This window comes from Brachyistius frenatus, unplaced genomic scaffold, assembly GCF_029030835.1.
Source record: "Brachyistius frenatus isolate BFR_SWC_R1_liver_20210118 unplaced genomic scaffold, ASM2903083v1 Contig_77, whole genome shotgun sequence".
Classification (NCBI taxonomy): domain Eukaryota; kingdom Metazoa; phylum Chordata; class Actinopteri; family Embiotocidae; genus Brachyistius; species Brachyistius frenatus.
The window spans coordinates 1,496,280-1,522,546 of NW_027210676.1; the positions used below are offsets into that span (position 1 = coordinate 1,496,280).

At 41.3% G+C, this 26,267-nt stretch overlaps 1 protein-coding gene across 1 annotated transcript in view; it reads left to right on the forward strand.

Moving 5' to 3' along the window:
- Positions 1-2,187: 2,187 nt before the first annotated feature.
- Positions 2,188-26,267, forward strand: part of slco3a1a (solute carrier organic anion transporter family member 3A1a) — a 35,040-nt gene continuing 10,960 nt past the window's right edge. Inside the window, exons 1-2 of the mRNA XM_069708704.1 lie at positions 2,188-2,895; positions 7,706-8,147. Of these exons, the coding sequence (XP_069564805.1) occupies positions 2,737-2,895; positions 7,706-8,147 (601 nt within the window). The 5' untranslated portion in view covers positions 2,188-2,736. The remainder of the gene's footprint in view (positions 2,896-7,705; positions 8,148-26,267) is intronic.

Consider the following 26,267-nt stretch of genomic DNA (forward strand, 5'->3'; position numbering starts at 1 on the left):
TAGATTTCATTGTGCTTTTGGCTCATCTTTTGTTCCAGGGAAGTGAGACTGAGTCAGTTTCAGGTCCTCTGAGTTTGTTGTAAAAGTGGACTGTGGATCATATTGAATTAATATTGAGAAAACTATTACAGCATCAAATCCTTGTCTTTAGGATTAAAAATAATGACCTATTCATTATTAATTCATCTGACAATATTTTTCTCAATTAATCCATTGGTCTATAAAATGTAAAAAAAAAAAGTGAAAATGTCCATCACAGTTTCCCTGAGTCCACGGTGACATTTTAAGATTTTTCCACAACAGTCATAAAACAAACCAAAATGTTCCATCCAAAAATTAAATAAACAGGCACAAAGGAGAAGATCAATAAAGTTAAATATAAACCAAATCTAATAACTGGAAAAAAAAAAAACATTTGCATGCCACTGAGGTGTTTTGACTTTAAATGGTCGTCTTTTTCAAAAACATATTTCACAGTTCATCAATTACCAGCTCATCTACTTAACCTTTACGTGTCCTCGTGCTGCTGCTGCTGCTGTTTCCAAAAATGTGGCTACAGCTGTGCAGAAAATCCACACAGCCTTTACATAACGTTTGTTTATCGTCCTGTTTAGTTACACCCCATCATCATCACATTATGTGGTTCCATTACATCATAGCCACTGCAATACCTCACCCCAGAGAGGCTGACATGATACTCCTAGAATAAATGTTGGAAACATATTGTGCGAACATCTTGACTCCTGCTATGCTCAGCAAAATGTTGTTAAAGGTGCAATTTTCTACAAATTAAGTCTCATCTTGTCATACCACTTTGTACATTAGGAGGCAGTAGTGAGTCACTATCGCGTCCAGATAGTCTGCCGTCAGTGCGGCGTTAAGAGTGAAATCTGTGACCCATCAGATTCAATGTCCTACAGTGTTGGTTTGAGGAGTGAGGGTGAGAATATCAGGGTGAATCCCTGCATCTGCTGGCTTGCAGATTTCCAACAGCTTTAGATAGATCGATAGATCGATAGATCGATAGATAGATAGATAGATAGATAGATAGATAGATAGATAGATAGATAGATAGATAGATAGATAGATAGATAGATAGATAGATAGATAGATAGATAGTTACTTACTTTATTAATCCCCAAGGGGAATTTTTTTTTTTTTTTTTGCTACAGCAGCATTTATAGATACAGGAAAGAAATAAAATAAAAGTAAAAAATATTAAATATAAAAATGCACAGTATATACAATAAAATAGAATAAAATAAAATAGAATAGAATAATTAAATTAAAACTAACTAACTTGGCTCAGATGGTAGAGCCATAAGGTTAGCAGTTCAATCCTCGGTTCCTTCTGACCATTTACCATTTCACTGTAACACCTACTCAGAGTTTCTGACAGCTTGGATGAAATTATATATATATTCTTACTGTATAGTTGATTAGTAAAGGCCTATTGATAATAGCAAAGTTTAGATTTTTCGCACCAGGACCAGGACTCTTTCTGTGAACTGCCACGTTGAAGCCTCGAGTCAGGTATTTCATCTATTGCCATCTTGTTTTTTTTGGAGCCAGAAGTGAACCTCTGACATGTGACGATCTGACTGAAAGCGTGACTGCACCACAGGGCTGTCAATTAAACCAGACACACATCCAAAATACAGCCTGCCACTTTTTGAGGCCTAACATCTAGTTCATTTTGCAATTATTTTCAGATGAACCACCAGAACACTGATCAGAAGGAAGTGAATTTAGCCAGGAGCTTCTTGGAGGCTGCCCCTAGTGGGCCCTCAAGCGGTATTGCACTTTAAGGTACTTGTGCGTCGGCTTCACATTTCAGACCCTAAAGCTACGTCCCTACTTATAAACAGTCTATGATCATAACAAGAGGGCCAGCAGCTGTTCGGATGCTAACTTCAGTAGATATCTCTGCAAACTGTTTCTACAAAAAAATTCTGTGAATAATTCAAATACATTTTTAATGTTTTAAACAAAAACAAAATCATACATATTGTACCTTTAAACTCGCTATAAAGCACCAGACACACACACACACACACACACACACACACACACACAGGCCCCACAGGACTACTGTAGTGTGTTTTCTGTCAGAGGCCAGTTGAGCAGAGTTGTGATGCTGCTACAACAGCGCCTCCAGGGCCGTGCATGTGCTTGCAGAGGAGGAGGAGGAGGAGAGTAGTAGAGAGGTGGGAGCGCAGAGACACAGAGCAGTCGTTGTACGTGAAGGACCATGACAATCCGGCGCTACCGGACTTAAAAGGAGAAGAAGAGGAAGAGGAAGGAGGAGGAAAAGAAGAAGAAGAAGAAAAAAAAAAGCGGGACTTTCACCTGCCGCAACAACCCACGAACCCCCCCCCCCCCCCCCCACCCCGGCGGAAACATGCGATTTGACAGAAATGTGCGCGCCTGTGGTTCACTTGTGCCTTCGCTAACACCTTCAAGGAGTTCACGTGTTCCTGCGTGTCGACGAGGAGGCGATGTTTAGGCGCAGACGAGCGACAGAGCCCCTCGGAGTTCGGGTGTGTGTGTTTCGTAGCTCGTCGGATGAAAGAGGACAATTTGTTGAATCAGGACAAACAGCGCCGAGGACCACCGCGAATGTAAGCCTTTAAGGGAAGGAAGCGAAACACTGTACCTGCCGGTGTCTGCCCGCCGCGGTCACCCTCCTGTTTGTTTCGGTTTCTCGCAGTGCTGTGTGGGTAACGTCAGGGGACGATGCAGGTAAAGAAGCAACGGGACTCGGACCGGAGCTGCGGGAACATGCTCGAAGGAGTCGGCCCCCGGAGAAAGTCCTCGTGCTTCTCAAATATCAAGATATTCTTGATATCGGAATGCGCCCTCATGTTGGCACAGGGCACCGTCGGAGCATACCTGGTGAGTCCCCAACACAAGCCGGGCTCATTCACTGCCTTGCACTGTCACTGGTTGGCTGAGACGCTGCATCTGAATGTCCTCTTCAGACTTGTGTTAACTGCTTTTACTCTATATATGATGTATCTTTATTGTATCACACCTCAAACCAAGCCCTTTTTTTTTTTTATTTTTTTTTTACAAACCATAATGCATTTCCCACGGGGTGTCTTTAAATCTCTGCTCAGCATTAATACGAATAATTTTGTTTCATTTAGGAGGAGAGTGTTTAGCTGATTTGACCTAAAATGTCATTCAAGGTCAAGAATCCTCCCATCCATCCTTCCTCTTAGTTATTCTTCAAGTTTTGCCCACTCTTCACTTTTATTATTACTCACACTCACAACAGATCATAGCAGATCACAACAGATCATGGCATCACAAGTAAGGGGCTCTTAAATGCCCATTTCTTCTTGTAAAACCTCAAAGTGTGTGTTTTTATAATGCCGTTGCAATGGAAACGTGAAAGTGCAGAAACTTACGAGCACACAGGAACTCTTTATATAGATTTTGTGGTACAAAGCTCTGTGAAGTGCTCCAAAATATTCCTCAAAGCATCCCAGAGGGAGCTCCACAGCCTCAGGCAACCGCTGCCAGCGTTTAGCTTTCACATTAGCAATGTTTATCCTCCAAGAATCTCACCGACTCCTCTGCTCGCTCCCAATTAATAAAATGCCTTTGCCATATTTGGAGTGGAACATGTTATCTCCGCTGTCAGTGGACCTGCTGAGCATCAAGCATCCTGCAGCTCAGAGCAGCCACGGAGCACAGTGGTGCCACTCGGACTCAGTTATGAAAAAGAGGAACTTCACTTTCATTATTATTTCAGATAAAACAGGGAGTTGGTTTTGTTTTTATGGCACACCTGTTCAAACAGTAAATGGGCCTCGGGTAAGGTGAGGTGAAGTTTGGAGTCATCCACTCAGACAAACACATGCAGTGTGTGTTTTTTTTTGCCTGCTTTTGTTCATCAGACCGACAGAGCTAATTTGCACAGCTTTATTTACACTGACGGGACGTTAGGTATCTGGCTTAGTGACAGGCGGATGAACCGGTGGCGGCCTACATGAGATACTTCTCTGATTGGATGATAGTACTTAAAGAGTGTTTGCTGGCAGTGAAAGGACAAAACTCAACTATCATGGCTCCCTTGCTTTTCTGTGAGCTGCTTAATGTACAAGACACTTAGCAACATGCTGCGCAGCCTCATTTCGAAGCTCGACTGTACAGTGAGCAGTGAAACACGTACAACAGAAGTACAGATGTATATCAGGTCTCCCTGATTTATTTATGCAGTGCTCAGAATTCACTTTGCTGATAAGTGGCAGGAATTAATGGCACCTTGTGATTTAAAATTTACATCTGAAATAAATAATTGAGTTTAGTTGAGTTGAGTCTAATGGCGTAATGGACGTTTGGGCTGAAACTAATGTTTATTTTCACTGCTGGGAACGCCACAATACTCGGTTAGACCCCAAAAATACAAAGGTATTCAGTCCAGCATGAGATACTACAAAGAAATGCAGCAAACCCTCCCATTTGAGAGCTCGAACCTGATCAGTGAAAGCAGTCAGTGGATTAATCGACTTTACAGTCATTCGATCTGTCTTCTTTTATCAAATTAAAAACCACAGGAACAGGTGTAGTTGGCATCTGTGAAGATTTTCTTGCAGCTTTTTGACATGAAGAAACCAAACGAGTCCGACTTTCGAGCTTCTTGTCACTGACTCTCAGCTCTCTGCTGTTCATTCTCGCTGATTATAATTGTAGGAGTCAGTGTTATATATAAAGCCCCGGGAAGTTCTGTTCGCAACTCGTGCAGCACCTGAGGATCTCGTCACACCTCTCAGACACCAGCCAAATCTGACACTTCAGTGGTCGAGCTGCAGAGTTCAGCTAACACCCGAACCTGAACTGTATTTGTCGCAGCTCCACAAACTTGCCAAACTGAGTTCACACTGAATTAGCTGAGTGTTGGAGGCAGGGTGGAACCACAGCTGTTTGGCAGATTTCTTAAATTTCGGCATTAATAGTTAGCTCCCATTGTAGCACAGGTTTTAGGTTAGATATAACTTGTTTAGTACTTTTATTTACTGTACGGGGTCCCTTTTTTTGAGTTGTAAAAGGGTTCTGCTTTTAGTTCAGGTTAACGCAGACATAAATCAAAAATAAAACATCTGGGTAACTTTTTAATGGTGTCAGCCTCGGGCCTCTTAGGTTCATTAGTGCAAAGATGACGCCTTTAACAGAGAACCTGACGTCAGGTTCCCCTGACAAAGTGGTAAATGTTTAAAAGAATCGTAGCTTATACCTGCCAGTTAAAGTACCTTTAGCTAACCTTCAGGAAACCTTCAGTGAGTTACACTTCACAAAACAGAGTGGAAATGATTCTAACTAGCCGAAGCTTCAGTTCTAAACAGCTGCTGTGCCATCACAAATGGCACCATTTCAGCACTTTCTGTGCTAAACCTTAATGTGCTGAAGTGAATGTCAGCAGTGAGCAGCTTTTTTCTTGAGTGCTGATAATACAGTATGCCCTAAAACAAAAACTCTGTCAAAGTTGGGATTCCTTGTGCTCAGACAAGACTTGCGCTTCTTTTCGGTGATGGGATGTCACACATGAGGAGGTTTGTTTTGTTGCCGTGCAACAGATTAAACATTTCCACAGCCTGAGTTGTGATGTGGCTGTGACCATTGACCAGTGTGTGTTCCCTCAGTTTTTCCTATGTAATTTATGCTGCTTTTAATCCTCCTGGAAAGCTGCCTGTTTCAGTCACAGACATTTTTGAGAGTGTAACTTTCGCACAAGCTGTCAGGCACACACACTCAATCAGGTCTTCTGTAACAGGATTGGATTGGTTAATGGCTTCATTCCCTCTGCTGTACTCTGTTGCAGAGTTAATGCCAGTGTCGAGCTAAAGCTGTGGTGTTAACAGGTTGTTGGGGCTTGGTCTTGTGTCTAAGCGCAGAATGAGACAGTGTTGTGATCAGTCCCCAGCCGGGCGGAGCCAGCCAGGCCTAAATGCAGCCCGTCCTGTGCCTTTGCATTTGTGAGAAAGGGCCAGAAACATTATGACTCATTGTGAAGTTTTCCAGCCACTGAACTTCAGCGAAGGACTCCGGCATGAGCCGCTCCCAACAATCATCCTCCCCGTACTTTGATCTTCAGTGAACGAGTCACTGCAGTTGTGTGGAAAGCAGCTGCATGAATGACCCGCTGTCACTCCTGACTCCTAAAAGTCACAGAAGACAACTCACTTTACTACAGTATTTATTTGTGTTGACAATGACAATATACTCACTACAATAATGTGCATAAATGCCTGGTGAAGAGTATGAGGTTACTCTTCTGTCACAAAATATATTTATTAAAGAATAATGTAAAATCATTTCTGATTAAGCAGCAGCTCTGTTATGCAGATTGCAATGTGTATGGCAGTTTTAGATACACTAGAAGGAGGACACACTGTGAACTGTCACCGAGTAGAAAATAGACCTATATTTTTTAAGTGCTGGGCTCAGTACATTATATCCTACATGTTGTTTTAACTTGATTCTTCCAACTAACTATTAAACTGAACTGTTATTACTGAGATTTAACCTGCAACAAAGTCTGACTCTTAATTTAAAATTAAAGGTTGGAAAAAAAGAGTCGGTTGCACTGAACCTCTTGGAGCCACGAAGGTCATTTCTGTGTAAAACAACTTACTGATCCAAATCAACTGTGTGCATTAAATTGCCATAATTGGAAATGGAAAAAAAAATGCTCCCACAGCAAAACCACAAACTGGCCTTTTCAGAAAAGGATGTTTGTGTTGGTAGGATCTTTTTTTTTTTTTTTTTTTTTTTTTTTGAGCACCATCTAAACTCAGTTGTAAAATGGAAAACCGTGATGCCCTCTCAGGGACAGTTTGGGCCAAATTTTAAAATAGCATTATACTGTTTAAATGTGACACTGCAGTTCACATCCCACAGAGACACTCTTCCCACATATAACAAGCAAACATGTCCTCCCTCCCTTTTCAGCAAATTCATTATGATTACATAGTCTTTATTTGGAGGGATCATAACATACAAGGATCAAACTAAACACGGTCTCATTATCTATCTTTTGTACATCTTGAAAATAAATGTGGCCTCACCGTATTTAATAATTGACCTCTGAATCGCTTCTGACAAACCGTGTTGCAAACAAACTGGCCTGAGCAGCCGTTGTGCTGCTGCTGGAAGCTACTGGGAGGCTCTAACTCTGACAGCTAGTGAAAAGAGAGGAGCTGGTGATGGAGCCATCTTCACTGAAGCAATGGAAATAAGTGCTGCTGTGCCTGGCTAATCAGAAACAGAGGCCCGTTGGCAGGGAGGAACCACAGGGAGGAACCTCTGCAAGGCACCGTTTTAAACAGCATTACCGATGATGACGAAAACCCACATGATATGTCTCAGGGCAAATCTAAAACAATCAAATGTTCTGTAGGCCCTATTTACATATTATATACAGTATTTCATGTGATTTACATTTGAATACATTGTTTGGTCTTTTTGTTTACATGTGGCATAAACAATGGCTCAATTGTGTCTTGTTTTTCCTTACATGGTTGGGATATGCAAATATGAATCCAGATGCTAATGATACAGTCATCAATCATGTTGAATTTGTTTTCTTTCACTGAAATTTCCACTACCTTGTTTTTGTATTTGTGCCTCATTTTTGCTCCACATTATCCCCCCCCCCCCGACTCTGTTCTGATTTCTTTTGTCCCGTTGTTGTTTTCAGGTGAGCGTGCTGACTACCCTGGAGCGGCGGTTCAACCTACAAAGTGCCGACGTCGGGGTGATAGCCAGCAGCTTTGAGATAGGCAACCTGGCCCTGATCCTGTTTGTCAGCTACTTTGGGGCCAAAGCGCACCGGCCCCGTCTGATCGGCTGCGGGGGCATCGTCATGGCGTTCGGCGCTCTACTTTCCGCTTTGCCCGAGTTTTTGGCGAAACAATATGAGATCGGGGAAACTTGGAGGACTGACATGGGTCGGGATGTTTGCTCCAACACCACCAGCACGGAGGACACTGCGTGCGCCAACAAGGCCAACACCAACATGATGTACCTGCTGCTGATCGGAGCCCAGGTTCTGCTGGGGATCGGAGCCACACCAGTGCAGCCCCTGGGGGTGTCATACATCGACGATCACGTGAAGAAAAAAGACTCCTCGCTCTATATCGGTGAGTCATAATTATTAACACAATGTTAAAAATACACATTTCATCTCATCTAATCAAAGACAGATTACATAAGGGAAATATGGAGGAAGGTTTTATTGAGTAAAGTCACCGTTAAAGATAAGCAGTGTTAAGGAAACCGATGATTATCACAATGGAAATTAAAAAAAATCTATTTGTTGCAATGCACTAATTTCCCAAGGCAACTAAAACCGATGCAGCAGAAAGTCTGACATCAGCCGTGTTCATCGCCATCAGGTGCAATGTTTGCATAGTTTGAGTCAACACAGTACACATGTGTGCTCTTCTGCTGCTGCCGGCCGGTTCACATGAGTGCCAGGTGAGCACATCTCGGAGCTTTTTAATCTCCATTACGTCAGTTTAAGAGGCAAGGAGGCCAGATATGGGGAAATGTGTCTGCGTCGCTCAGTCCTCTCTCAAAGGCAAAATGCTGCTGATGTGGCTCCTCGAGGTTTCAAGGTGCATTCAGAGTGCTTTCTGTGCACAATTCAGAATACACAGTGGCTGTTTGGGGTTATGCGTTTACTGTGATATCTATATTTTGCTATTTTGGTATGCAAAAGATGACTTTAAAACTGTGCCTGGCTCAGTGTAAAGGAAACAAAATACACCATCCAGCACCTCTAAAACGCTAGATCTTATAGATTTAATCAGATTGATTAAATTTGGCAGAGGGGCGATGTACTGGGTTGCTTTGGCCCACTCAGTCTTCGACGAAGTCAAACCTGCAGTGCTGACCTTTTGTGTCCCCTTTCTGCCAGCGAGAGTAATTACAAAAGCCCTGTCGACATATTCTTATGTTAAAGTCTGTCTGTCTACTCCATCACTACAAGATGAATGAAGTAAAAGGTGTCAAAAACCTGTGATATGACTCGTTTCACTATCAGAATTTGATCCATTTGCTCCGATAACATTTGAGGTTGAATTATTTTATTCCCAATTCAAGTTAGCTTTGGGCTAAACTGGAAGTTAGTTGGCTTAGCTGGTGGAAGTCTTGGGTGTGCATGCTATGCTCATAGAGCATTACCAGTAAGCATTCATCTGGCCAGCGTGGCAATGTTTCACCATTTTAAAAACTCTGTATACTATGAAATACAGAGAGATTTATCCAGCTGTGATTGGCTGTGATTGGCTTAATCAGCGTTGTTTGAAAACATTTTTCAAGGCCTTTAGTGTAACAGACGGTCATTTATATGAAAAAGTCCTTCATTATAGCTTTAAGCTAACCATCTGCTGGCTCCGGCTTCGTATTTACCGTACAGAAACGAAAGGGGAATTGATCTCTCCATTAACTCGTAGCAAGAAAGCGACTAAGCACATATCCCACAGCATATCGAAGAAAAAGTAACTTTCGGAGGATAATGTTTCCACATAGTGAATCTTTCCTCTTCACCTGTGAACCGCAACCACAAATCCACATAACGGTATGTTTCCTTGTTTTTCCTGTGCCCGTAATGTGTTGTCCAGACTGCCACGTCGACCTTTGATGGAGTCGATGAGATGTGTCTGCATAGTGCATGATGTTTGTTATCAGTGTGGAGCAGAGACAATGAGAGCCTGAATACAGGATGAGTTCAGGCTGGCACACACCCTTCCTGACACCGTCGCACAGCAGCGTGCTGTGCGGCTGCCTTTTGTCACTCAAATACAGATGCGACGTGGGAACAAAGGCAGCAGTGTGCTCTTTAATCTCAAGGCCAAAGCTGATTTTCTTAATTGCCATGCATAGTGTATATTTGTCCCGAACACGAGTCGTGTTTATCCAAATAGCACCTCAAGCTTTGTTAGAAACAATAAGCGTCCTGACAAAGTGCCACAAAAGCCTTTGACATTTTCGCGCCGCCGTGTAGTGGCTTGTTAGCAGTTTATGGTGGGAGGTGGACTGTGATTGATTGAAGTTTGGCAGGCATTACAGGGGATTCGGGGGCGGGGTGGGTTGGTTGGTTCTGTCCTCCTCTGATAAGCTGCAAGGAGAGTTGGACAAAAAACAAGCAGTTAGCAGCGAGGAACAATGTGGTATTGAGTTGCGCTCAGCTGATCGTCCTAATCCTTCTGCTGCTGGCATGTCATGTGCCCTCAGCTGCATGAATGGTGCAGTTGTCTGAAATTCTGTGAGATTTCCTTTCATATACTGTTAATGTATTTTGATTATTCACGAGTTGACATCAGCGTTAACATTGTTGCAGCGCTGACACAAAGTTGTGCTTTGAAACACTTAGTTGTTGTTGGCAAATATTTGCTTATTTTTCTGCAAGTTTTGAACAGATTCTGTCGGAGTCAGTCTCATGTTTTAAGTTTCAACTCCCTGGAAACATACTTGTAAATCGGTCCCCTCATATTATCAAGTCACCATCACATTATTTAATTTAAAATAAGGTTCAGTACATGAAAGCAGTTCCATTCATCATCTCTCAGGTTATTTCGCCTCTGCAGAGTTTGTAGTCGAAGGTTTTGCAGTGAATTCAAGAGTAGTTTGAAGACACATTTTGACAGAAATCAGAAAGGGAACCAGTTTTGGAGCCTGAGAGAGAACCTTTACCCTGACACGTGTCTCTCATAGCAGTTGCACAAAGATGTGTCGTATTAGCACGTCGCCCAAAATTTCCTCTACTGCCACTGCAACGCACATTTTCACACAGCCAGATTACAAGTGTGCATCAACATGCTGTACAACACATAGACTCTTACACACCTTCAAGTGTTGAAAGGGATTTAGTATATTATTAGTAAGTATTATTTAAATTCTTCTTTAATTCACTTTAGTTATGCAGTCTCACAACACTAAGTTCAGCCTAAGGTTAAACGTATCATGATTAACCCTGATTAAAATGGCACCAAATATAACTGATGTTGTTTTTTTTCTGAGCACAACTGCTGTTGTCAAAGCATATTTTCACCCGGTGATGAGTTATTGTTAAAATTAGAGTCTGAGCTAAACGTCCAGGTGAAGTGTGTGCCTTTTGAAGGAGGCTGGTCCCGCCCTGTAACAGTACAGTGGTGCGGGAGGAGCACAGCCGAGAGGCCTGGAGAAGAGCCATAATTACAGAGTGAAGCAGGAATGCCAACCAGCCAGCCATGAGGTGGGTCTGAGTGGGCCGGGACACACATGCATACCACACGGGCCTGTGAAAAACAACTCCTCCAGAGACTCCGACTGCCTGCTTTTACTGTGCACGCTGCTGCCGCCATGTCTCACTGCTGTTTCAACAGCTGTAAAACACCGAAGCGAGATCTGCTGTGACTCTTCGGGGAACTTTCTCTTTCTGGTTAAGATATGCTCAGTCATTGTTTGGATTCTTTTAGAGGCTGTATTTTTAAGAGGTGCATGTTCTTCTTAAAAGGAAATACTTCAATGTTCTCAGGAAATCTCCACCGTAAAGTTTTAGCCAAACATCAACATTTATTTCATGGGACGGTGTTGTTTTGGTTTTCCAAGTCTAGACGTGGGCACTCATCGCGGGCCAAAGGAAATAAATATGATTGGACAGATTGCGTCAACAGGATCTCCATTCCCACTGCTCTATGACCTTTCACTATCCACTGCTAATTCCGGCTCTTCCCACAGGACCCCCGACTGCATACGGTACAGGACACACATAGAAGGGTTTGGAGCTGACGTTGTGTATCGTACAGCAGCTGCCTCCTGTTAGAGAGGCTTTAAAACAGCCTGGCATTTATTCATTGAACTGTGATGTAAAGTATGCAGAGCCTGCAGTACAGTACAGTATAGTACAGTACATACAGAGGTCGGCTGAAAGTATTTTTTTTTTTTATTAATGAGGCAAGGTCATGACGTCTAATGTAGCATCACAGTTTTTTTTACATGTTGCTTTTTGCATGATAAATATAGCAACTGCACAGATTTCAAAGTATTCACAGTGAGGCTGCTTTACTGTAAGTTCAGTTTCCCAAAGCATTTCCAAAGCGTTTTTTATTTAATTGATTTATTATTATTATCTTCCTATACGCAAACATGGACACGTCTTGTGTTCCACCGCCTTGTTGAACGAGCTACCAAACTAACTGTGGCGCCTCTGGAGATTGTTGTGTTTAATGCTAAAACTCGTGGTCCTTATTCTGTAATACCACCGCTAACAAAACCTGTCTTAGATTTCTCAGCTGCAGTTATAAACACACACACAGCCCAGCTGTCAATCAAACACGCTCTCCAGTTCACCCACTCGAAGGCTTGAATGCTCCAGGAGACCCCCCCCCTCCATCTTTTAATAAAGACATTAACAACATATTACAAACACTTCACTGTGGTTTTTAACTGAAAAAAGGGATGACTAATTATGATTTCGTTGGACTTCACAGTTTCATTCACCAGTGACAGACGGCACTAACAGTAGGCATCAGCACAACAGCACAGGATGAAATGCCTCTGATTTGTATTGGCCTGTCTGAGCGACTGTAGCAGACATGTACTCTTTAGCCCTATTTCTTTCTCTCTCAGCCAAACTGCCAACCTAGGAGCTGCGGTTAACCACAAACATTCGTTTTACACTGCGGCTGGAGACAGACCTCGGCCGGGAGAGGGAAAGCATAAAACACGATTTATCCTGTCTCTGTATTTTGCTGCCATTTTCAGGCCTTAGCGCTATCGTTCACCACAGATCCAGTGTATATTTCAAACGCACATATCCAGCAGTTTTCTAATAATATATTTAATCATTTTATGCTCACTTTAGCTCTGCAGGGATAGATTTAGCTTCAGGTTTGTAAGGAAAACCAATCACAGTAGTTGCAGTGACAAGGGTCTCAGAGGGATCCTCGAGAGACTTGTCAACATTCCTGCTAAATGCTGCGACTCCAAACAGTTGCTGCAGTAGGGCGTTTATATAAGCTACTTAAACTCCGCGCATGTTAATGTCATCTTGAAGGATTAGATTCTAAATGGGTTTTTCTGTCCCTGCCATAAGCGGCATGCTGGGTTTGCCTAGCAACACTAGTTTGGTTTATCTCAAAATGATGAATGGTGTTTCGGTTAACATTCATCAACCAGGCGCTGCTCCTCTGCACCACTGTAATGAACCGTGTGGGCTCGTCTTTCCGCCATGTGTGGCAGGACGCAACAGTCTGCTGTTGTACAAGCTGAATAACCAGGAGGCTGCAGGCCCGGACGCAGCGGCCACCCCCTGCTCTGGTACTTTCAAGTTGAGTCGTGGAGAGTCGAAAGGGCTGTGGACATGAGATTACCTTTTATCTAACTGGTCAACAACATGCTGTCTGAGAGCTAATCAGTAATTATCTCCAAACACTGAGTATCACATCATGTAGAGGAGTCAGAGAGGAGGCAAGCTGACATGATGCTGAGCAGAGGGAGGCTCCACACTTCACAGTGCTCTTGTTTTGGTAAACAGGATGTTTTTATGATTGATTAGGAACTTGCTTCAAGGGAAAGGTTCATTAAATTTGAGCAAAAGGAGTTATTTGGTGCGAGTCTGCTCTTCTTCCTCAAATCTAATAAGGTCATTGCTCGAAACATACCGAGCAAATTTGTCCACTGTGATTATTTTAGGTTTTACAGGAGCTACAGTTTGCAAATGACGAGTTGATTAAGGAGTCGTTTGTTTACATGGAGGTCTGATAGGTAGGTAGGTATATACTTTATTAATCCCCGAGGGGAAATTTTTTATTTTATATTTATTTTATTTTATTTTATTTTTTATAATAGGAATTGTATGAGGCGGGTTTGCAAACTGATGAATTAACTTCAGCTTCGTGAGGACTTTTTTATTATTTTACAGTCGTCCAGTCACATCTGTTGTATGTCCGGCCTGTCAGATCAGATGTAAACATTCTGGCTTTCACTAAAATCCCCACTTTTTTTTTTTTTTTACAACACAGAGGGAAGCAGCTGAACATATCTGAACCATTGTTCATCTTAATTGTTTCATGTAGCAAAGATGCAGTAAATGAAAACATTTGTTTTCGTAACTCACATGTGAAAGTATATTTTTCAAATGGACCTTCTCTAACACTTCTGTTGATCTGGACGCTGCTTCTCTGCACAACACAAATTTGTAATGCTTCTTGTCAATGCAGTGTGGAAATGATTCAGTGTTGTTAGTGGTGGTGGCATTAGCAATGACATTTTTATATGACATTTCAGTTGTTTACAGCTAACTGCTTTTAGAGGATGGGGAAAATGAGCGATAATACAACTAAAAAACTGTTTATCATGTTCATATATTACCATCTAGTTTAATTACAATAAATGAGAGAAAGTAATGAAACAATTAGATAGTTAATCAGATTGACAGAAAATTACAATTTCATTAATACGTTAATTGTTTATATATGATGCAAAAATGTCAAAACCTCACCGGTTTAGGCTTTTCAAAAGCTTTTGTTCAGTTTATTTATCACCTTAAAATAAATATCTTTGGGTTTTGGATATGTTTTTGCCTCAGGAAAACTTTTGATGTAGCTATTTTGGACACAATTCATGGTTTATTTTTATAAACACTCAATTACTGATTATTTTTGGTTCAATACAACTTGCTTATAGTTATATATATATATATATATATATTATGTCCCCCCCACAGACTCCCTGCACAGTCCTCTGTACCTGCAGAGCAGCTGCACCACACTTACCTCCTTCAAACACGAGTCCAATCATCTACCTTTTAAAACTCTGATTTTAATGCACTTGTTCTTTATCTGTGATTGATGAGACATTAAATGAAAAGATGCAATAGTGCATTGATTCAACTGCGTCGACTTGGGAGCAGTCTTGATTGATGATTTGAATTATCCGACTTTAGGGGTTGCAGCCCTAATAGCTGTGTGTTGCACACAAGCAGCAAAGAGCAGCTTTAATACTGCTGCTTCACGAGAGCCCAGCACAACACGTCGGGAGAGTTTGACCGTTTCAGGCCCATTTTTATAGTTCCACTGAGGCCAACTTTTCTACTCTGATGAATCTTTGAACCCTCACATGAACCATCAGGGGACTGAGAAAGTGTAAATAAATAGGTCAGACCTCTGTATGAAATGAATCATCACTGGGTGACAGATATGAGACCCTCAGGCCATATCACCAGACCCCGCTGAGCCGTATGTTGAAGCTTCTGGCAATTGCCAAGAGCATGTTTGATTTATTTATTTTTCTGCCAGATTGCCATCTGCAGCAGTGGAGAAGAGGCTCAGTAGCCTGAAAGGTGCTCCATGTAGCATTCTGCTGCAATCACGGCCAGTATTTTGGCCTGCACATGCTCGTGACACCCTTTCCTGAGGCCCTGCAGCCTCTGTAAACCTCACCATGCCACCAGGCAGTCTTCTTGAGGCAATCTGGGTCAAGCTGTGTCACTGCTGATTAAAAAGGGGATTTTTTTTTTTTTACGTCATCCATAGAGGGAGGAGCACAGGGATAAAAGGTGGGAGGAGACAGATCATAAACACAGCAGCATCAGCAAGCTGTTACCACAGAAACGGATGGTTGTTAGGCTGTTTTTTTTGTTGTTGTTGTTGTTTTACTATGGGATTGAGAGGCTCAGTCCGTCCTCTGCTCCTGCTGTGGAGGATACAGCTGTCACTCTGCTGGCCTGATCTTCAAAGATTACAGTTAGTTTGAAAATTACACAAATGGAGACACTCACCGTACACTCAACTGCTCATTTTAAAAAGTGTACGGCAAGTCCTGACCTTGGACAAGGACTTTGCCCAGGAAATAAAAATTCACGCTGCACTCGAGGCTTCACGACAAATCCCAAGCCTCATTGATTGAGTGATGTGTAAATGGTTGCTCCGTGGGCTCCTAGGATTACTCAGAAACATGTTCAGAACTTAATCCCCATATCAGTGATGGCAGAGAGTGAAGGATAACAGTGCCTAATTAAATGGACTCTAATCAATAGGTAGGCCATAATTATAAATAACCGTTTCATTCAATCAACTTTTATTAACTCAGCAAGCAAACATAAAGGAGTCTTTTTCTCTGCAGTCCCACCACATTATGCCTCTCGTCCTGGTACAGTTAAAAATGAATAGTACAGTTAATTAGTCCCATATCAGTGACAGTGCATTAATTTAGTCATGATGGGCCGCCAGCGTCATGTCACCTAAAAACTAGTTCCACACAAGCAGCGAACCAACAGTGACATCACCAATCAGTTTGTGAACTTCTGTTATGAAGTTTGGATTTTGGCCATCGCCAACTCGCCAGAAGTGAACGTATTTGGACGATCTAGGGAGGGGCGAGTAGTGAATCGGACTCGATCTGATTGAAAACCCCAGAGTCCACTACGCCCCACCCACCAATGGACTGACTGTACTGCAGGCCTGTCAATCAAACAGACGCCCCTTGAAGAAACGTGGCTTTTTGAGGCCTTATTTCTAATTAACGATGAGATTATTGTCAGATGGACCTAACAACACCATAATGACTTGTGGAATTTTTTTTTTATTGACTTTGTATTTCATAAGAGAAGTTGAATGGGAGTCTATGGAGCTGGAGGCTTTTTGGAGCCGACCTCGAGAGGCCCCTTGATGGTATTGCACTTTCGCATCGGCCTCGTGTTTTTTACAGACCCGAAAGCTACGTCCACTTATGTTTACAATCTATGGTTCCACACCTTTAATTATAAGAAAATAAAGGGCACCAGTATTGGCTTGGACTGTCTTTTTCGTCCCTCATCCATCTTCCCCCATCGATTTTCCTCTTCCTCAGGATGTAGCGCAGTTAGCGCTCCATTTTAATTGGTGGCAGACATGATGTTGTACAATCGGCCATGCATTATGCACCTGCTTCTCCCATGCTCCTGGAGAAAAGGGGGGACAGGCTGTTGGCCTCTCTATCCTGATCATTAGGCCAAACCACCTGCTGAAGAAGCTGTTACCAGCTGCTGTCAAACAGCCCCAAACCTCTCTCTGCTCCTTGTCTTCAATAGAGCAGCTGCAGCTCTCCAGAGGAGAGCGAAAGCAAACCGGTCTTTTGCCCCTTTTTGCCTTCATCCTACCACCCCCACTGGCCAACAATGGCGACTGTGTGCACCAGCTTCGTCTCGGCTCCAACATCTGAGGCTGATTACAAACGGATCACTGTGTGACAAGGCTTCGCTCTGTTACATTAACTCCTACACACCGTCTCTCCGTCGTCCTGTGTCTCCTTCTGTCTCTCCTCCGCTGCTGACCCGGTGTTTACAGAGCTGGCAGCCTGGCTGAGGCCTCTGAGCTTCCAGCATCACATCACTACCCTGTTTGAAAACATGCCCAGCCTGTTCATATAATGTTATGGCACAGAAAGACCGTCATTATTATTGTTACAGCAGTGCAAGTTTGCATGATTGTAATATTTGGAAATCGCTCGCCTTGCAGAGATAACACCTGACAGCAGTGACACGGTGAAACAGTGACTTAAAAAGATTCATCAACATAGTGATGCGTGATTGTTTCATTGATTAGGAGTGTGGATCAGTCAGAGCTAGTTAACACTGGTGCCATTTAGGTTAATGAGGGCTTTTACTGCTTCCCAGAAGAGTTTGATGACACAAGGTTAATTGGACTCAAAAGATTAAGTTACTGCATGTCAGGTTAAAGAAGCCTAATGCCATTGCAAGGGGGGAGAAGAAACTGATTACTGGCAAACTGAGCAGAACATACAAAAACACCGGAGAGCACGAAGCACTTGTTTAGAGGGGGACAGTTTATTTGACAAGAACAGTATGTCTCAACGTCTGGTGAAAATATTCAAGAAAAATGTCTTCCAAACCACAAAATGATTGTGTAAGTCACTGACACAAAAATTAAAAAGTAGGATGATTGCCGAGGTGTAAATACTTTGTTTCTTTATGCAGCTGAGTTTATTGTGACCTCTCTGGTGCTTTTATGAAACATGATCTGTGTGTGTATGCATTCATGTGTTTGTGTTTGTGTGTGCGTGTGTTACGTAATTACAGTAAACTTCCAGTTGGCGACAGGTGAGTAAACAAGGCGATCAAGAGTTGCTTCCTTGCTGCTTGGAAAAGGACGTGATGTGAAGCTTTCTCACATTTCTCACATTCAGTGCAGGGTGATGATGAAGATTAGGTTTCTTGCGTTGGCGCAAAGTGAGAGTTTTCAAACAAAGATGTGATCAGCAGCATTTTCAAAAGTCTTCATCATCATCATCATCCAAAGTAGTGCAGATGCTAGGTGTGAAAATGTTATAAAAGTTATACATATTAGTGTAGATGTAACCTTAGAGGGTGTTCTGCAGCTTTATATCATATCACATGACATTCATCATTAGACAGTTTGCTCATTTTAAAAATGTTTTCCATTTCCATTTTTTCCTAACCACCCTAACGACTTTTCATGAGTGGGAATCTTCTAAGCTTGATATTATGATGCTTTTAAATACTCATTCAGTATATTCAATACTGCTCCCTGTGATTATGTTCATTTGTCAATTCTTGTTTTTTTGTCTTTTCTTTTCTTTTCTTTTTCAAAACTACAGTTATTAATGCATATTGTGATATCTCAAGTTCAAATAACTAAGAATGTAGGTTATTTGAAAGATCCAAATTGGATCTAACATAATTGTGTTAATTCTCTTAGGCTGAGATCAGGTCAGATTGTGTATCTATAAAATCAAAAAACATAATTTCATCACAATTTTGAGTAATAGGTCAACTGTAGCAACCCCAAGTAAAAAGTGTATGAGGGTGATTTTTATCCCACCAAATCAGGAGAAAACATGCTGTTTGTACATTTCCATCTTTGTTATTTTGTAGTAGAAGTATTCAGCTCTACATCAAGTGAACATTTTCTGTCCAACTGAGTCACAGGTCTCCCTCCATCCTGAGTTTTGTAAACCTGCTTCACATCTCCTTTCAAGTATTTAGACTAAATGCAGTTGATATGTTTTAAACAATCATTTTTAATTTCCCTTCATGTCTATTTGTTGACTTTGTCTTTTTAAAGCATTCATGATCAGGATCTCGTATTTATCTGTGAAGACACACACACACACAGGATATGAACACACTCAGAGTGTGTTTTTGTCCCAAAGTTTAATATGATGGCTTCACACTGTCTTATATAATGTATGAGGGCCAGATGTGGATTTTTTTTTTTTTTTTTTTTAGATTAAAAAAGCATTTATTTCCATGACAAGCCTTCCCTGTTCCAGCTCTGTCTTGTATCTCACTTGACAAAACCTTTTTCTCTTCCCGTCCCGCCGCAGAGTGTTTTGCTTAAGTGATTTTTCTCTGTATTGTCATCCAAAAGGATGTGGCAGCTCAACTGTCGCAGCCTCTGAATTATGAAATAGAATGGAGATCCGTTGGGCGCAGATGATCTTTTTTTTTTTACCTCTTAGACATAAAATAGTTGGTATGAATATAATTAAACAATAAAGAGTAGAACCAGTGTGGCTGTAAGGAAGGATTATTTTCATTATTGGTAAAAAAAAAAATGTCTGTCAGACCAGCACCATAAAACTCTATAATATTCAGTCTTGTTCAATATATGACAGAAAAGCAGCAAACACACTCTCGTGCAATCCACTGCTTCCACTCCCAACATGTAACTTCCATCACTCAGTATTGGTGTGTTTGCTAAGAGGAAGGTGCACATTCCTCTTGTTCATTTGATCAACATTTATATGCGCCGAGAACTTGTGATGTTTGGGAAACACTCGCTCACTTGTGTTTAGGCTTTCTGTAAGAGGAATTTAATTTCCTGACCTGCCCGACCCCTTAAGGATGCTTTCACAACCACCTTGTGTGGTCCAGGCCAAACAGCGGATGTGAAAGGAGCCTCGAACCACCATCTGACCAAAAGCGGTGGCCTTCGTTCGAATCAAACTGAATCATGGCTCGATTGGTTTGTGGTGCGTAAACATCTTTTGGATGGTTCCGATTTTAAGAAGTTGAGGCAGGCTATCTTCACCCGTTTAATAGTGGTAGAAGGAAAAGAAGCGGAAGAGATGTAAAAATGAACCGCTTTAGCACATGGGGAGACGAGGAGACAACGAGGATGCCAAAAGTCAACTTTAACCCTTTAAGCCCTACAGGCCCCCAATTGGGGGCCAGGGAGAAGACTTAGCAAAACTATTATTAAAATATGGACATATATACTGATATTTACACATCTGAACAAATCTCACAAGTGTTTCCTTTATTATTAAAAAAAAAAAAAAAAAAAAAAAATTATTGTGATTGCAGAGATATACTCTTTTTATTATGTGTATGCAATTTTTGAGCAGAGGCCTAACAAAATAGGTGTTTTTAAAAGTTTAAAAACAAAAAATGATGAACATAACATTTAACTTATTTTCTGAGAGGATGAGAGAGACAGGATATGCGAGGACAGGGTAGCAATCTCACCTAAAGATAAAGAAACTGCGGCACCAACAAAGGATGAATCTGTCCATTCATTTGTCTCCATCTAAATGGAAATGTCTCCATGAACCTTAGTTGCCAGTTGTGAAAATGGCCTTGGAAGGAGGGCACTTTCCCATTTTAGATGTCAGTCACATAGCATTTGCATTATTTAGCAATTTCACAAATAATATGTCTGTTTTGATTTGGCCTTTTGAGATGGTACATTTGATTAATATTTCTGGAAAAGTACAACAAAGTACCACGCAGCTCTAAACGAGGAGAGATTGATTACCCCTGGGTCAAAGTGGCAATAATTACAGACACCTTCTCTGACTGCCCTCAGAGAGAAGGTGACAGCAGGGTGTAAAAGGTTTTGGAGAACGGTCTGTTGTGTTATTTTTTTTTGGACTAAATATATTTGATTTGTTTGAAGAAAAGAGAACAAGGCATCCCTCCCGCCATCTTCAAGTACAACACATGCACATTTCACCAAATTAAAATCAGCAAGTATTTGGCATTTTTTGCTCACAGAAGAACTGAAACTATTGCTGTTTAATTTCCTTTGAGATTTTCCTTTGATCAATAATCTGATAATATCAGATATCTGTTTTAATTTGTGTTTCAGTTCACTCCAGAAAATGAGCACATTTAGATATACTGTACAATATATTGAATGTTCATCATCTGTCTGAACATGTGGATAAATGTCAACGTGCAAATCAAATACTTGCACCATAACTTGAAGTAAAAGTTAATTTGAGTGGCATTGACGTGCACCTGCATGCACAGTAGGCTCAGTGAAAGTAAGCCGGCTACATAAAAATAACCTGTTATCATCAGTCTGGACTCACATCAGTAATCGGATACTCTCCGCTGATCGGAGGTCGTGAAGATTTCAGCAAGGCCCGCCGCTGACCTCCAGTTTTAGGACACGACCCCTCCGGGCTTAAACTGAGCCAAAGTTTGGCTTAACGTGACAGGGTGTTGAGGGTTAGAGACCTGCTGAAAAACAAGTGTGTCAGCCGGGCACAGGCCGGACGGAGCTGTGCAGTAACCCCCACAGTCATCCTCTGGGTCAAAAGGCTAATAGCATTAAACATGTCCGCAGGCATCAGTGAAACCATACAAACAGAAGTTAGAAGAAGCTGTTTTGATATCAGATCCTGGCCGGACGTGTGCAAAAGGCTGGGTTCAAGTTTGAGATGATTTGACGTAAGCGGAAGTTAAAGCAGGATGATCCTGATGTAATGGCATTTAAATGTGAGTCAAGAGTCTACTTTAAGCTTTGGCTTGTTATTTAGGTCAACGCTGTCTAGAGTCAACAGGGTTACTATGGGGTACAGCTGACCAGGAAACCACCTCAGATCGGTAACAATAAGTCAAGAATCAGTCAATTAACAGATAACTTTTCCAGGATGATTCAGATTTGTCAACTTCTGCCTCTTCAGTGAAATACACTAAATCTAAAAACCTGTTGGATTATCTGCAAAATGCACTTCAAAGCTAAAAAAACAAAACAAAACAAAAAACAGTTTATTTACAGTTTACAGTTTGGATGATCTGGTGTTTTCGTAGGACAGAGAAGCCTCTGAAGATTTTTTTTGAAATAGCCAGACTTTCTGCCTTCAGTGTGAATAATGTTTTCCTTGACAAGTGACGTTGATGTTGATACTAAAAGCCACTCAGGTGGGTTGAGGCTTTGCTTCCTGTGGTGAGAGCTGCCGTCTAATGCTGTTAGTACTTATGGATCACTGAAGATTTGGTCATCATTAATCTCCTCTGTACCTCATCAAAATAGACTTCACCTTAGAGGCGATTTTGGCATGACTTTTACCTGTTTGTAGTTAGCGTGTGTGTGTGTGTGTGTGTGTGTGTGTGTGTGTGTGTGTGTGTGTGTGTGTGTGTGTGTGTGTGTGTGTGTGTGTGTGTGTGTGTGTGTGTGTGTTTTGGGAGGGCAGCGGGGGGGGGGGGGCAGTTTACATAACAAGTATCAACTGTTGTCCCTCTCTGATCATGTCTGACATTTGGCTTTTGTGTCACTTAACTGAAATCTCATTCGGTTTCAGTTAAGTGTTTTTTTTTTCTTCTGTCAGTTAGTTTGTTTAAAGGTTTACATCTGAGGTGTTAGCCAAATGTTACAGAGCTGCTAAGCATCAGTCTGCAGAGTTAGAGAGTTAGTGGTATCATTCAAAGATAGAAGTGGAAGTGGAGCTTCAGATAGATGTACTTTTTAGAAATGTAAGATATGAATTTTATCAGTTCCCCTCAGAGCGCCAGAAGACAAATAACTTTAAGATTGAGATCAGATGTGACAGCAGAAATAAAAGTATGAAAAAGGATCCGGAAGACAAAACTTAACTGGACAATCAGATAAGATACTCAGAGTATTTACAGTTTCATTTAATTCATTCTTCGTCGTCTAAAATGCTAAAGCAAAACGGCAGCAGGTTGTACATACATCATTGAAAAAGGAACGCATGCTGACGTGTCTTTTTAACAGCTTGCGTGTAGATGGTTTAAAACATATTTAGCAGGTAGTAAGTCCTGAACAATTAAAGCCACAGAGCATGAAGAGACAAGACATCACTGCAAAGTCAAACAAACACAGGTGCACAGCCCACATATTTATCTTAAGGTTTATATGTGCCATAAGCTCTATGGAGTTTTTACAGTTGTGCTTCCAGGTTATGTGAAAAAAAGATGATGCGTGTCAGCAAAAAAAAAAAAAAAAAAAAAAGAAGCTTTCTGCAGCCTGTTCATGTCGCCTCATCAATGCCGATAACTGATTCCTCTCCCTTTAACAACATTCAATCTTCATCAATGAACAATCATTCTGATTGCATGTGGAAGTCGTAAATCCTGGACGTTTAGTGGCTTGAAAGATTTTCACCAGCAGTAAACGAGCATGGAAGATCACTGACTCAGGAAATGACATCAGCAGATGAGGTAGCCAGGCCGTCGCGTTAAGATGACACTCTTCAGCCCACACTGATAATTATCTGACGTGAGAGTGCAGGACAACCTGCTTATTTACTGTCTAGCTTGTCGTCAGTAGTCTTGCTACAGCGGCGAGGCGAGAGCGAGGCTGATGTGTTTGTGAGGAACTTGGACAAAAGAGAACGCATGCTGGAATGACTTTCAAATAATTTGAGGGGGAAATTGCTCAACTTCTGTTTCAGGCAGAACTGTTTAATAATGTTGTTTTTTTTTAAAAAGCACTTCAAACTTGTTTGCAGTTCAAGGTTTCATGTCAAAACTTTTGAAGATGTCTGTTATAATAGTATAGTGAGCCAAAGGGAAATTTATGTGCAGCAGGACTGAATGTCCAGCTCTTTTAATACATGCTAAAGAACAAGTTTAGCATGCTTAACCCACCAAACAAACCAACTAGGTCCTCAGCTACCACATTGTAACAGTTCAAGAAGATACATTACAATCCTGTGATTAACTGGTCAACAAATGTGTGCTGAAAACTGAAAACTACTTTTCATAACAAATTGCAGGCACAATGGCTTTAACACCACAGATACAGTGTTGTAAAGCTCGTGGTTGTTTTGGTGAAAAAGAAGTGCCTTCAACCTTTTGAACTTGGTCCACTACATGGTAGCAAATTTCTTTCACAAACCAAAAAAGCAATTTGCAGTTATTGTCAACATCTGTTTGTGGGCACGATAGGAAGCAGGAGACTTCTGTTAGGTGTGGCGTAACAACTGTAATTGTCTGAATCTTTTATGTTTGGCGTTGTGAATGACGCCACCATTATCTTCACACTTCTACTTGACCTGATGTACGGCAAAGGAAGAGGAGAGGGCTTTGTTTGAAGGCTCTTTAAATTTTTTTAACTTTAAAATCACTTTAAATATAACCTCAAAGTCTTGTGCCTGCTTTGTTCAGTCTTTCTGTCCCAAGATTCCTTTTTTTTTTCTTTTTTTCCCTGATGTCAATTGATCTTCTGGCATAAACTCATGTTTGGGCTCCAGAAGTTGGAGAGCTGAGACACCGTCTCTTGGCGTTATCTTCAGGAATCATTTAACCCCCTCTCAGTTTCAGTCTGGCCCCTCGTGAAAGTGGCACAAGCTGTTGTTTGGCCTCCCACATTGCAGTGTCACTCTGCTCTTATTTAGCTCAGAGGATTACTAAGCCAATTTGAGCAGGATTAATGGAGGAGAAGAAGGAATTCTCTTTGTACGGTGAGAGCAGGAAAGAAACTGAGTAGGGTGCAGCTGTAATGCATCTGACATTTCGATTACCATTTCTGTTTAACCTCACTTTGTGTTGGCTTATAATTCCAACCTCTTGGCTTGGGCGTTTGAAAGAGACAAAATTCAGGGATGGGGGCTTTTTAAATGCCTTAAATCTTTTTTTCAAATCTCTGTCACACACCATTAAATTTATTTATTTCTGGGTTTCCTCAGAAATGTTTTCATGAAGAGGCACAAACCATCCTCTTTACAAAGTCTATCAGATGGAAGTGCTTGTATGTGGTTGTTCCTTAGATGTAAATGCTGTCCAAGTGTGAAGACAAGTCACAAATCTTTAGAGATGTCACTAAAACCACAAGAGCTACATGAGAAATACTGATTCTGATCAACAGCTTGCACAAGAGCAACCCTCTGTGTTCTTAAAATGAAGGTGTGGGTGTTTTTTATTCAACATTTATCTGAAATGCAGTGCGTCGATTATGGGATGCATCCGTGGGTTAATTAATATCTGGGAAAAGGGCAAGCCTCATGGACAGTGGCTTTCCTGGTCTTTTCTATTAGTCTCTAAATAAATTAGAGGGAGACCAAAACATTAGACTCAAGCTTTGTTATTGAATTATATCTGACATGCTCCCCTGAGATTGTAATTCACATGGTACTAAAAAGCTTGAGTGAAGTACAACATTAACAAATTAGTTTGTTTTGTACTTATCTTGCAACGGGACAGCTGGAAGGGAAAAGGGATTTAGAGGCAATTTGCAAAAGAAGTGTATTACAAAGATTACCCACGGCTGTGGCCATGTATTGTCCTTCATGGAGATTTAATGTGCTTAACTTAGGTTTTCTTTTTTTCTTCTTAATCCCGCCGTGAAAAACATGAAGTATGTCCCTTTACAGCTTGTACAGACAAAGTTGTCTTTTCTATCTTTGACCTGAGGGCAAAGGTCTCCTGTCACAGTTGGTTATTTGAAATAGGATTGGGGAGAGAGCATAACAGGAGCTCAGAGAAAGATGTGGAAGAGAAGTTTGTTAAAGGTCGTCTTTATGTGCCACAGATAGTCCTTCACATAAAGCAGACCAAATCAGCTCTAATCGGTGGTCACGTCGTTTATGACCTTTATGACAGACTGTCGTAGAGGTACACTCAAGAATGTACTTTAAAGGAGTAGTTTAACATTTTCTGGAGTTCTGAGAGTTAAGGCCCCTTTGCGTTGTGTGATGTTCAACTGTCTAAGTGGAAAATTGGAAATCTTGAGGGAAACTTTGGTTGTATGGTGGTCCAAGATCTCACTGTGGAATTTTTTTTTTATAGGCAGACGATTTGAAGCTTCGTTGATGAACAACAAAGATAGCATCAGAAATTGAAAACCCACCTCTTAAAGTGACAGCTGCTACATCCACCGTTTGCAAACCAACCACTCGTGTTATAGTGCAAATTTGTATTTTTTTGCTGTTACTGTAACAGTAATTGTTACCATTTTCAAAATCCCTGTTGCAACGGTAAACAAACAACAACAATAACCTCTAAGCAAGCAACTTGCACACTGAAAACGGTGAGTTTTGACATGGATCTGGATCACACAACA